This window comes from Vombatus ursinus, unplaced genomic scaffold (genome assembly GCF_900497805.2).
Source record: "Vombatus ursinus unplaced genomic scaffold, bare-nosed wombat genome assembly UNPS02014820.1, whole genome shotgun sequence".
Taxonomy (NCBI): Eukaryota; Metazoa; Chordata; class Mammalia; order Diprotodontia; family Vombatidae; genus Vombatus; species Vombatus ursinus.
The window spans coordinates 3,170,558-3,184,126 of record NW_020954598.1 but is presented as its reverse complement, the minus strand read 5'-3'; the positions used below and the strand labels follow the sequence as shown (position 1 = coordinate 3,184,126).

The following is a 13,569-nucleotide window of genomic DNA, read 5'->3' as shown; positions in this document are numbered from 1 at the left end:
AATAACCAGTTTTTGTTGTTGCTTAGTCAATTAGTCATGCCCTACTCTTTGTGATCCCATTTGGGGTTTTCTCGGCAAAGATACTGGAGTGGTTCACCATTTCCTTCTCCAGCTCATTTTACAGAAGAGGAAACTGAGGCAAACAGGGTTAAGGGACTTGCCCAGGGTCACACAGCTAGTAATCGTCTGAGGTTACATTTGAACTTAGGTCTTCCTGACTCCAAGAGCTAGTGCTCTGTGCCCTGCGGTGCCACCTGGCAACCTCCTGAGAAGGAATACAGGTGCTCAAAGGAGCATGAGTTAAGTAGCTTATTACCCACAGGCATACGCATGTAGCTCCGAGGAGATATGGGCTTATGGTGGGATGCATACCCCAATCAGTTCTGGATCTCTGTCCTTTTATCTGATTGTTGTTGCTGGGCAGATTTACATGCATCAAGTGGGAGGGTGACCTCCAGGACAGGGAAACAGCAGGTGTCCCAGACTATGACCCTCCCTGATTGATCACCAGGGCATTAGGAAAGTGTGCTAGCCTTGCATAGATGGATTAGATGAAGTTTGATAAACAGATTATGATCACGAGAATCTGGCATTCCTTGCCTAAGTGAAGCTGACTAAACCAGTTATCGAGTACATTAGGAACTTTGCTGTACCTAGGCTGATCACTGAGGGCCTAGCCAATTGGCCAATCCTCACAGCTGTCTTAATGTTACTCTTACACTGAGCTTTTCGCTAGTCTCTGTGGGAATATAAAGAGACATCGTCCCTGGCCGTGAACTGTTTACAGTCTAGTTGAAGAAATGAGAAATAGATATATAATGGGGCACCTGCTCAGGGAATGTGGGCCAGAGGTGTGGCATCTCTCCGAAGGAGAGCCTGCCTTGGGGAGAATAGAATGGTAAGATGAGTGCCTTGGAGAGACTGGTGCAAGTGGAGACATTCTGTACCTGGTTCCATTCAGCTAACCATGTGATGAAGAGGAGGCTCTTTAACTGGCTGCAGAGTCATTCCAAAAGGCCTGCCAATTTCATACTGCTCTTGGGGGAGCTTAGCAACCAGTGAAGGGAGCAAAGGCTCCCCAGGGCCCACCCTTCCAGAGTTGAGGTTTGCAGCCAGCAAATCAGTGATGCCTTGAGGAGCAAGGAATGACCAGCAGTAGCAGACAAGAGCTCGTCCAGCAGTGATATCTATTGCCTCTGGATGTGAATTTGGTGGGAATGACACTATGTAGGAATGCACCTAAATTGAGTTTATTCTCCACAGGGATGGAGGTAGTGTGGGAAAAGTATGCTCCTGAGGTATCAGTTATGGCAAGGGAGGGGGTGAGGGGTGGCTACTTATATTAAGACTTATATTTTGTTTTTGCTATATTTTAAAAATGAAAATCCCTATGTAAAAGCTACTGAATGTTAGGTGGTCAAATGGAACTGGGGCTCTAGTCACCCACCCCCCACAGCTGGTGGGGGCTAGAGTCAATGTTAGTGGAGAAGGGACACCCCACAAACCCCTCTGAGTACCTTGGATCCATGAGAGTTGATGTAGCAGGAATGAGTGGGCTGGAGTATCACTGTTATAGAGACATCAATCAATCAACAAGCATGTATTAAGCACCTACCACATGCTTACATGGTGCTAGGCTGGAATTACAAATTTAGAACAGCTCGTACCCTCAAGGAACTTACACTGAGGTACGTAAAAAGTTGGCACAATGAAAACATTTGCATGTATGTGACCTCAAGTGTGACTGATGATTGACTCATCTACGCACCAGGAAGTTCCTATGTACTCAGTAACTGGTTTAGTCAGTTTCCTTTAAGTAAGGTAAGGAATGCAAGGCTCTCCTGATCATAATCAGTTTAGCAAACTTGATATACATGTTATATACATATATCATGTATGTACTACATATATACATATAAACACACACACAAGGAGTGGCTAGGTGGCACAGTGGATAGAGTGCCAGCCTTGGAGTCAGAAGGACCTGAGTTCAAATCTGGTCTCAGACACTTGACAGTTACTAGCTGTGTGACCCTGGGCAAGTCACTTAACCCTGATTGCCTCACCAAAAAGCAAATAAACCCCAAAAAACAAACACACATACACACACACTGCAATTTGGAGACAGAACTCAATGACAGCTAGATGATATAGTAGATAGAGCATGGGACTTAGAGTCAAGAAGATCTGAGTTTGAATACTGCCTCAGATATTAATTAGCCATGTGATCTTGGGTTAGCTACTTATCCTTTCTCTGCCTCAGTTTCCTCAGATTTAAAGGGAGGATTCTAACAGTACCTACCTCTTAGAGTTGTTGTAAGGATCAAATGGGTTAATATTTGTAAAGCCCTTTATAAACCTTAAAGCGCTCCGTAAATACTGTCATTATTATGGATGCTGGTGAATGATAGGCTAGTCATCTGTTATCCCTCAGTTTCACTACATGACCAACCCACCTCATTTTCCAATCATACATTGATGGAATGTCCTTGATGCCGTGGTATCTTAAACCATTTATCATGAGCAAGTCACAATAGTATTCTGCACACTGCTTGTGCCATCCTGCACCTTTTTTATTCTTCTCTGGGTCACCAGCAGTTTTAATTCTTCTTTGGTCATGGATACAGACCTGAGGTTTTATCTTTGTGGGGAAATGTTCTTGTAGAAACACAGAACAACTAATTTTCCTCTATGATGCAATTAGCAGAGACGAATGCAGACCAACAATTATCCCGTAACATACAGTCTTAGAGAGTTGCCCAGAACACCGGTGGTCATATTTTGAGCATATCAGAGACACCACTTGCACCTAGGTCTTCTTAACTCCAAGACCACCCTACTGCTCCCGTGAGATCATGAATTTCAATGTTAAAAGATAAATAACAATACATGGTAGCCTGGGTCTTAATGCCAGATGAGTGGGACAGACAGTCTAACAATGCAACAGGAGATCAGAAGATGAAATGACAGTGATCAAGAGTGGTCAGAGAAGATTTTGCAGAGAAAAGATGAAATGTAAGCAGCAGGTAAGACTTGGAGAGAAAAGAAGAGAGCGTAACAGAGAACTGCTGAGCAAATGAGTGAAGGTCAAAATGTACCTTAAGGGTGAGTAACCTCTTTTCTTCCCACTGCTAGACTGAAGCTACATTGTCAAAGTTCATCAATGATCTTATTCTAACCCAATCCAAAAGCATTTTTCTTAATATTTATTCTCAAATTTCCAGGGCCAATCTCAAGGTCCAGGTCCTTGTTTCCTTTTTCCATGCCTCCCTTTGCATGCGCTTGGTGACCTGCATCCTGAATGTCCTTAGGCCTGGAAGGTGAGTCCACATTTAACCCCAATATGAATGCTCAGGGCCACTGTACACCTTGAGCCTTAGGCAGGGGTCAGGAGGAAATAAAGAATCCCACCTCAGTAATTCTCTCCTTCAACACTGAATTGCTTTTGCTATTAATCCTACCTCTAGCCTTGGAATAGCTGCTGCAGTGCATGTTAGTGAAGAAGAAAAGGACTGCTATGTACCAATGAGGGCACATTTAAAAGAAGATAATATGAATTTGTAGAGGACCCTGTAGCTTCTTACCCTTGTATCCCAAGCTGCTTCTGTATGGCCCCTAACCCAGGTTGCTCTGGTCCCCTGTTTGGATTCCTAGAATTGTGAATATACGGAACACTGAGAAAATACAAGCACCAACTGGTTCCAGGAACCGTGCTCCTAGTTCCGAGGAGAAATGGATGCATCAAACGCACTGGTGACTCCCTGCTGAGAGGTACAAAGATCTGTAGATCAGTCATGGCTGATCTGAAGGTGTGCTGTCTTGATGGAACATGTAGCCAAGATGTGTTAGAGACCCTGCTAGGGATTCATGAAAGCCATCAACTGTGTTCCCAAATTCTGCCAATTCATATAGGAACAAAGGTTGCAATTAGAGGGAAGCTGGTATCTATCTTTAATGGTTTGGGGGAACAGAGAGCATTTTCATCTCTTCTTCCAGCTGAAGGTGATGATTTTGGAAAAGAAGCTATAGAAAGTTAATAGCTAGCTTCTTGGTGGAGGCCCAAGCCTCCAAGTGGATTTGGCCTCATGGAGTACGGTTTATGAGATCAAAATGATGGGCTCCTAACAAAGGAAAGAGTATGTCCTCTTAAAATTGTGAGGAATGTGTATTGCAGGAGATTCACAGATCTGACTGAAAATGCTTTAAAACTGAAAGGTGGCATGACTTTCTCTTTTCACTGAAGAGGTGAGGGACCATGGGTGAAAAAATGTTGCATATGGTGTCAGGCACATTAAGTGTATTGATTAGTTTTCCTGAAGTAATTTTTAAATAAGAATCTTTGTTACAATTACTGCATAGGGGAAGTAGAGAGCTGTTAGAATCCTGCCTCTGGCACTTAGTAATTGTGTGATACTGGACAAGTCACTTAACCTCTCTCTACTTCAGTTTCTTCAACTGTGAAATGAGTATAATTTCACCTATCTCTCAGGGTTATTGTGAAGATCAAATGAGATATTGTTAGTAAAAACCTTAGCCCATTGTCTGGGACATGGTAGGTGCTTAATAAATGTTTCCTTCTTTCCTTCCTTCATCTGGAAATGGAATAGATGTGGTATAAATGCAAAAGTATCAATAAAACTTTAAAAATAAACTGAAACTTGTAAGGAGAGGAAAATGCCCAAAGCAATAATCTAGAAACTGTCAAGTATGAAAGGTGTGATATAAGGAAGATGGTGTTAGTGGTGCCTAGTTATTATCAAATGAAATTTACAGGAAATGGGCTCCCGGTAAGAGACAGAGTCTCATGAAGATAAGGAAGAATGTGCCTGGCCTTGGCAACAGAATCATTGGCATGATCAAGAGACCTTTAAACAGAAAACTTCCTTGTATTACACCATCCTTGCATTACAGGTATAAATTCAACTTGGTCACAGTAGATAAGCTTTTTATTGTGGTGGTGTATCCTGTTTATTAAAATTTTATTTGTGATTTTTGCACTTATGATTAAAATGACACTGGCTTATAATTTTTTTGGCATTGTGCTTGTTAGATTTTTGGGTTAACAATTTATTCATCTCATAAAATGAACCACAGAGGCTGTGAGCTGGGTAAGACAGACCACCTTCCCAAAGAGTTCAGTACCTGGCTTGTAGTCTTCTCTACCACAATACTTGGTCCTTTCCAATTCTGGTACAGAGGAAAAATGCTAAATTGATAACTAGAGGACCTGGTTTGAATTTTGACTATGCCATTCCCTATGTGACCCAAATCATTTAGCCTCTCTGTACCTCAGTTTCCTGTTCCATAAAATTAGGTGTTAAACCTTCCAGGTCGAAATTTACGAACCAGTACACCCTGTCTTCATACTTGAGGCATTCAATATGTACATTGATGTCTTCTCAAACACCATAGCTTCCCAGGTCATCAACTTTTTCAATTCCTGTTACCTATATCTTCAATCTACCTCAACCACTGGTGGGGATGGTCACATTTAAGATGTCACCTTCATGTACCTATAACTAGGCTATCTCTGCGATACTGAACTCTTCAGATACATCTTTTTTATCATAACCTCCTATGCTTCCGTTTGTCCTTCTATCTCACTCTTCCAAAGCCTATTCTTCATCCTTACTATGAGATTGTCTTTCCACCCTTTCCTGTTTTCCCAGTCTATCACCCCTGTTGTGATCTCCAGCATTTATTAAGTGTTGCCTATGTGCTAGACATCGTGCTAGGTTTGATGCTAAGGTTGGACATCTCAGTGGTATGCTATCTTCTACTCTTGAATTCCTTGCTCTCTTATCTTTTGCTGCTCATGCCACACCAACCCCCACCCTTATGTTAACCCCACCATTAGTCTTTGCCACTGTTACTCAGTTACTGCTGAATACTGATAGAGAAAGTCATCATTCTGACTGGGTCCTCTACAAATTCATATTATCTTCTTTCAAATGTATCCTCACTGGTAGATAGCCATCCTCTTCTTCACTAACACACACAGCAGCAGCTATTCCAGACTTTCTCTTCTGGCCTCAACTTCCTCATACTACTCCTCTGCTTCCCTATCAGAAGAGGACATCAACTCCATTACTGATAAAAGAGGCCAGCCATTGTGAACTCCACCTTTTCCTCTATAGAATACATCAAAATCAGAGGTTTAGCACAGGGACACTTTAAGTTTGCAAGATGCCCTAATCCCTGATATCCTCTGATCTTCACAACAACCCTGGGGGTAGTTAACCATTATTATTCTTATTTTTACAGATGAGCAAATTGAGGTTGAGAGAGGTTAACTGATTTGCCCATGGTCACCCAGCTAGTAAGTAACTGTACAATACTGGAACTTAGGCCATCCTGACTCTAAGTCCAGGACCCTATCCATCGCTCTGTCTCCCTATATAAGACATAGTCATTGCCTTCATGGAGTTCACAGTCTAGCAGGATTTATTGAAGGCTGTTAACAACCAGGTTCCATTCTGTTATTGACAGGAGAACAATACTAGTCACTAGCACTTCAGCGACTTTTATTAAAGCCAAATCATTTTATTGATACTTGTATTACATTTTCACTGGTCTATTTAGCTCTTTAAGAATTCTGCAGAAATTGGGGGCAGCTAGGTGGTGTAGTGGATAGAGCACTGGTTCTGGAGTCAAGGGGATCTGAGTTGAAATCTAGACTCAAGACACATAATATTTCCTAGCTGTGTGACTCTGGGCAAGTCACTTAACCCTAATTGCCTCCCCCCCAAAAAAAGAATTTTGTAGAAATCAATAATGTTTCATCATTATATTCCTGTGACCAAGATAAACTAATATGGCCTGGATTACAGTAAGATTAGGTGCATTCTGAGTTGGTTGTAAAGGTAAGAAAGTGTTGATTAGTGGGCTGATGTCACTTTGGAGTTGTTTCTACTACTGCTCCCTAAGGCTCTATCTTTGACCCTATTTCATTCAGTAATTTTATCAAGAACTTGAAGGGGAGACAAAGAATCCCAGGCTGCCAGGTTCACAATTTCTGACGTGGTTTAGGGGCATGCTGATAGCGTGCCTATGAAAATGTATAACCCCAAGAGTGAGAAGTAGGAGTTTTCTGTAACCATAAACTTAATAGGAACCAATTGTGTATGAACTCTTGGGTCAAAATAACTCTTGTTGCTCATAGACTCGAGTTCAAATTGTGGAGGATACACAATTTGATTGTAAATCACTATCTGCCTCAATTTTGTCTCCGTCCAGTTAGAACCTGGGAACTATTCAGCTGCTCAACATGCTAACAGACCAAAGCAAAGAACAGCATTGAACAAGAAAAACATTTAATTTGGATTGTTGAGTCTTCTCCCACTCTTTGGGACCCCATTTGGGGTTTTCTTGGGAAAGATACTGGAGTGGTTTGCCATTGTCCTTCTCCAGCTCATTTTACAGATGAGGAAATTGAGGCAAAGAGGGCTAAGTGAATTGCCCAGTCACACAGTTAGTAAATGTCTGAAGCTGGATCTGAACTCAGGAAGATGAGTCTGCCTGATTCCAAACCCAGTGCTCCATCCACTATGGCACCTAGCCGCCTTCTTAATTTGGACAGAAATTAATAGTAAAGTAACAAAAAACAATCAGCTATATTTCTGAATGAGTAGTTTTATTCCCTTTTCCTGGAGAGTAGTTTGGAACTCAAGCTCATAATTACAATAGGAAAGGCATGGACAAAGTCTCAGCAGCTTGAACGTATTCCTAGATGGGTCCCTGACTTGGCTTGACCTCAGCAAATGGCTATGTTGATGTTTGGCCAGTTTTCTGATCTCCTATTTTCATCCCTACACACATGATCTGCAATCTCTCTTTAAGTGGTTCCCAGTCACACTCTCTATGAAGCTCCCATTTTGGGTCACATCAGGTACTCAATACTTATCACTTCTTGGCCACTGTTGGCCAGAATATCTCATCATCTGTCTGCTCTGCTCCATGCAGGACTTGATGTTTAGAGTCCAATGATTAAAAAAAAAAAAATCCAAAAAAAACCCTGCTACTATTGCTACTTATTTAAAGAAAATTACATTGCTCTGCATGGTTACAAACCTGACAGCAAACTTCATTACTTTTTCATCTTCCCAGAACACTCATCTCCTGTCCATGATCATACATTTTGTGGGAAATGGAGTCCTTATCCTCTTCCAAGAAGCATTCATATTTGGGGAGCAGGCATCTTGGGAAATAGAGTCCTGTCACACCTCAGCTATGCCTGTCACATGTGACTTGGCTGCTTAAAAAGCTAACTTAATCTTAAGGCAAGTTAATAGAAGGACAATGTGCTGTTTATGGAAAATAAAAGTATTCTGTTCTAGCCAGACCAAATTTTAAGTATTGTGTTTGGTTTTTAATGCCACAGTATAGAAAGGGCATTGACAAACTAGAGAAGGGTGAAGTGTACCAATTTCTGTGTGGATACAGGCTTAAAAAAGTTTACTGTCTGCTAAGTGCTGGACTACGAACCAAAAAAGCAAGACAGACCCTTCTTTCATATTCTAATTAGAGGAGGCCACGTGTATAGGAGGTCATGTATAGGAGGTCTTAAAGGCATACCAGATGGAAAAGTTCTGTGACCTTTAGGGTGTGGTGGCAAAGCTGATGGTAAATGTCTTTAATTATGTCCACTGATAAAACCATCTCCAGCCTTGTTGTTGAACCATTTGACTAAGGGACTTTGGTGGGAAGAACATTCTTTTCTGGGTCTTCAGTAGCTGTGTTTGCTGCTAAGCAGACAGGCTATAGCACCTATAGCAGCAGCTGCCAGGTCATAACTCCACAAAGGGGGCACTGATATTCCCAAGGTTCTCGGGCTTACCTGCCTATTGGTGGCACTTACATAGGCTGCTCCCCTTGAACATAACTATGAGGCTAAGCTGGAAGCATCACTGGTGGTCTGAGTCGGGGGGGGGGGGGGAGTTGCCACTGTTATCTGGATTCATAACTCTGGGCTTTCTCTATTAGACCCTTGGAGAAGGTGATAGCTGAGAAGGTAGTAGTAATTTGGCCTTCCTGGCACATGCTGCTCCTGTTTCTCCTTCAGGGTACCTGGCTACTTCACCGAAACTGGCAAACTTTGCCTGCTGGTGGCCCTCCACAAGTGTTGCTTCCCTGGTTGCTGGCCACAAAGGTGGTGCTTGAAGAGGTCTGGGAGGGGAGGAGTCACTATTTCCAGGGCTCTTGGAACTAACTAGTGCACATCAGTAGCAATTGGCATTGGTGGTGGAGTGTATGACGGGTCCCTTCTCTGATTCCCTTTGATAATGGCTTAGGAAACCTGGGTAGAAACTACTCAGGGGGTGGGGAAGGTACTACTAATCCCAGTGCTTTTAGGATCAGGGTCCTGGCTATCTTAATTGGTATCTGAGGGGTGGTGGTCATTGAAATGTTGACAATGGTTAGGTTTGTTTGTTGTTTGAAATATCTACACTCTTTTTCTCTAGGTATCTAGTTGCTCTCTCTAATCTACATGCACCCATAAATGTATACATACACACATACATACATATCACAGTGTTTCAATTTCTAATGCAGAATGTACTACACATCATATCTTGTAATATTGTATGTGTACGCCACAATTACACAATACATTCCAGGAGAACAGGAGCTGTCTTATCTAAACTTTTTTTTTTTTAATCTTCCCTAATATCTAGAAGTGTTCTTTAGGCAGGTGGAACTTTATTGAATGAATGAATGAGTCCTGATTCTGCCATTTACTGACTGTGTGACTGCACAATTTTCTTATATCTTCTGGGCTTTAAGTTTCTTGCTCTCTTATATGCCTGCCTTGTTTACCTTAATAGTTTTCTTGTAAGGGTCAGGAAATGCGGGCAAAAGAACTTCAAAAACTACTTAGTACTCTGCCATTTTAATACTTTTCCGGTAGAAAGAACATGGTATCAGCGAAGGAGCACTAGATTTGTGAAACAGGAGACTTGGTTCTGGATTCCAGCTCTATTATTTATTAGTTATGATACCGGAAGGAACTCAGTTTTGCCACTCATAAAATAGGGATAATAGTTGCACTAACTCAAAGGCTTGTTGTGTGCAAAGTATTTTTTAAATTTGTAGATGCCATAGCAATGTGTTCTTACTCCAGTGTTCATATATAGCCATTTAGTGGCCGGCTTCCAGTTTCCCATACAATACTTTAAGTGATTATGAACTACCTGGACAGGTGTGACAGAAAAGCCTGAGGGCCTGCAATAGTTCTTTCTACATTTAACACACCCAATTTTCAAATTTTACAGCAGGATTTTTTAGAGAGTAGTCATGTAATAATCTAGGGCTGCCTTATATTGACAACAGTGCTATTGCCTATATTCTAACAGTTCGAATGCTGGTAAAATGTAGTCTTTTTATAACGTTGACAAAATCAGGCAATGGGCTTTGCTATCATCATTTCTGTTTATTTGTCTGCAGGTGAAAGTTGCAGCCCTTCATAATTTTCGGGGGTAAAAAGAGTGGGAATTCAAATTAGGCCTCTTTCACTTACGTCTGACACACATTCCTTGGATGCTTTCAAGCATAATCAGTTCAGGGGTCTCTAGAGTACCCGGCCGAGGGAGGGTGCTAACGAAGCTCGTGCTGAGTATTCGAGCTTAGCAGGCTGCCAGTTTCCCTTCCACTGATCCCACTGGCCAGCGACTTCGTGACCGGTCTCCAAAGTGCAGTCAATTCCATCTAGTCAGCAGTTTTGTGTCACGATACTACACCTGTAATTGGCATTCGGATCCCGCTGTCCTCCCCCCACCCCACCTCTAAGGTACGGAGGAACGGAGAGTACAACTCTTCATCTCCATTTTTGGAAGAAGAAGAAAAAAAAGTGTCCGGAGGCCAGTGGGGTAGGGTGAGCGGGCCGTGGGCAGGCTGACGTCTGGGTGCTGCCCAAAAGTAATTTGCATCCCTAGTGGACTTTGGTAATCCGCGGGGCGGGCGTAAAGGATCGTTGAAAGGATCTCGCTGCTTCCCTCATGGAGCAGCCCTAAGCCCAAGTCCCTTTCCCCGCCAGTTCCCTTCCCTCACCTCCCTGCGCGCCCCTGTACAGAACCGCTCTCCAGCCTACCAGCTTCCCGCGGGCCCTCCCGCCTTTTCTTCCACGCATCTCGCACTGACGCACGCCCCCTCCCCCCACTTCGCCCTTCCCCTTCACCCTTGACCCAGGCTTTCGCCCTGTGCTCTCGCCCCACCCCCCTTTTGACAGCCCCTCCCCTTCCCTCCACCCATGGCGCATGCTCCATGATGCGACCGGGCCCACATCCCAGGCCTCAGGCCTTACGGCCTCCTGGTGGCCAGCTAACGGCGGCGGAGGGAGGGGACCGTTCGCTTGGGAGTCTCAGCCCAGCTTATCTCCCTCCCTCCCCGCGTCCGTCCATCCACTGGGAACTGGGGTGGGCTGTGACCGTGGCGAGGGGGAGCCAGCCTTCCGGCCGCCTGTCCGTCGGTTCTGACTGAGGCTGAGGAGCGGGCCTAGTTGGGTACTGCTGGGCCCAGCTCGGGGCCTGTCCTCACTCCCCCACCTCCCTCAGCCTCGCTCCCATTGCAGCCCAGGCACCGCCTCTTCCGCCGGCTCCTGCAGGGTCTCCTTCCCGTGCGGCGGCGGGCTGTACGTCAGCGCTCCCCCGCTCGCCCGCGACACACTACCCCCCCCTCCTCTTCCTCCTCCTCCTCTTCCTCCTCCTCCTCCTCCTCCTCCTCTCCTCTCCTCCTCCTCCTTTCCTTCTCCTCCGCCCTCGCCCCCTCCCTCCCTCAGGCAGCAGCAGCAGCAGCCGCGGCAGCAGCAGCAGCACCAGCAGCAGCAGCAGCGGCGGCGGCGGCAGATCCCTCCCCAGCCATGGCCCTGTGAGGCAGCAGCACATGGCGGCCACAGCAGCCATGAGCGCCCCCCCGACTCATACAACTCCCCCCTAGACACCGCCGCCTGCCCGGCTCAGCCCCCGACGATCCAGCAGCCACCCACCCAGCCTAGCCCGCCCGCCCACCAGCCAACCGCCTCCAGCCGCCGCCGCCGCCGCCGCCGCCGCCGCCACCACCACCACCAAGGAAACCTCCGGCTCCTCACTCATCCTCCCCCGCCCCATTTACCAGCCGCCGCCGCCGCCACCACCACCACCGGAGACCGAAGGGGGGAGCTCCCGGGGAGGGAGGGAGGGAAGGAAGGGGACGGACACCAGCCCGCCCGCCAGTCCAGCCGAGTCGCCGCCGCCGCCACTGCCGCCGCTGCCGCCCGCCGGGCTGAGGGAGAGGAGCGGGCGAGGGGAGGGGGAAGGGCAACCTCCGCCCGCTGCCGCCGGCCGGCCTGCCCACTTCACCTCATCGCTGCCGCCGCCTCTCCTGCTCCTGCTCCCGCTCCTGCTCCTCCTCCCGCGCCGCCGCCGCCGCCGCCGCCGCCATGGGAGTCCAGGGCTTCCAGGATTACATCGAGAAACACTGCCCAAGCGCCGTGGTCCCGGTGGAGCTGCAGAAGCTGGCCCGGGGCAGCCTGGTGGGCGGCGGCCGCCAGCGGCCCCCCCAGACCCCGCTGCGCCTCCTCATCGACGCGGACAACTGCCTGCACCGTCTCTACGGCGGCTTCTACACGGACTGGGTGAGCGGCGGCCAGTGGAACCACATGCTGGGCTACCTGGCGGCCCTGGCCAAGGCCTGCTTCAACGGCAACATCGAGCTCTTCGTCTTCTTCAACGGGGCCTTGGAGAAGGCCCGGCTGCACGAGTGGGTGAAGCGCCAGGGCAACGAGCGCCAGACGGCCCAGCAGATCGTCAGCCACGTTCAGAACAAGGGGACCCCGCCGCCCAAGGTCTGGTTCCTGCCGCCCGTCTGCATGGCCCACTGCATCCGACTGGCCCTCATCCGCTTCCACATCAAGGTAAGGGCCCCCCGCCCCGGGGGGGCCCCTTCCCTGCCCCCACGCCCGCCCCTCCCCCACGCCTGGCACCACCGCTCCCTCCGGCTAGGCTCCGGACACCCCACCCCGCCTCGCTCCCCTGGCATCACAGCGCCCCCTCCTCTCCCTGGGCATCTGTGTACCATTGGCCCGCTTCGCCTCTCCTTTGCCAAGCTCCCCCTTGTTCCTTGGCATCTGAGCGCCCCCTCTCATCTCCCCTAGCATTGCCCCCCCCCGCCCTGGCCATGGCATCGACGTTGGCTCAGTGGCACCCACCCTGTCTGAGAGGGAACTTCCTGCCCCCAAAACGGGAGATGGATTTAATTGGCCCGAACGCCCGGGGTGGGGAGGACTTAGTGGTGGTGGTCTCCCGGGTGTCCTGGAGTTGAGCTGGTGGGGTTCGGGAAATCGCACCCCTTTCCCTCCTTCCCAGATCCGCAAAATGTCGCCCAAAATTGGCGTTGCTGGGGGCGGGGAGAGGGAGAGGAGACCGTGCCCAGGAGACTGGTATTTCGACGGAAAGTTTGCAGCGCTGGGCCGCGGAGGGGGTGGGGGGAGGGCCGTGAGCCGGGGCCCCCGGGAAGTGGAAGCTCGGGGCTGAGCGAACCAGATGAGAGGGCGCCTCCTGGAGAGAGTCCTGGAGCCGGGGCCTCCCGAGCCACCTC

At 47.5% G+C, this 13,569-nt stretch overlaps 1 protein-coding gene and 1 pseudogene across 4 annotated transcripts in view; one reads left to right on the top strand and one right to left on the bottom strand.

Moving 5' to 3' along the window:
- Positions 1 to 11,254, bottom strand: part of LOC114024248 — a 32,445-nt pseudogene extending 21,191 nt beyond the window's left edge.
- Positions 11,255 to 12,390: 1,136 nt separating this feature from the next.
- Positions 12,391 to 13,569, top strand: part of FAM120A (family with sequence similarity 120A) — a 152,856-nt gene continuing 151,677 nt past the window's right edge. The window contains exon 1 of one of the 4 annotated variants that reach the window (XM_027836864.1): positions 12,391 to 12,886. In XM_027836864.1, coding sequence (XP_027692665.1) covers positions 12,413 to 12,886 — 474 coding nt within the window. In that variant the 5' untranslated portion in view covers positions 12,391 to 12,412. The remainder of the gene's footprint in view (positions 12,887 to 13,569) is intronic. The other 3 variants (XM_027836863.1, XM_027836861.1, XM_027836862.1) reach the window with 3 other exon arrangements.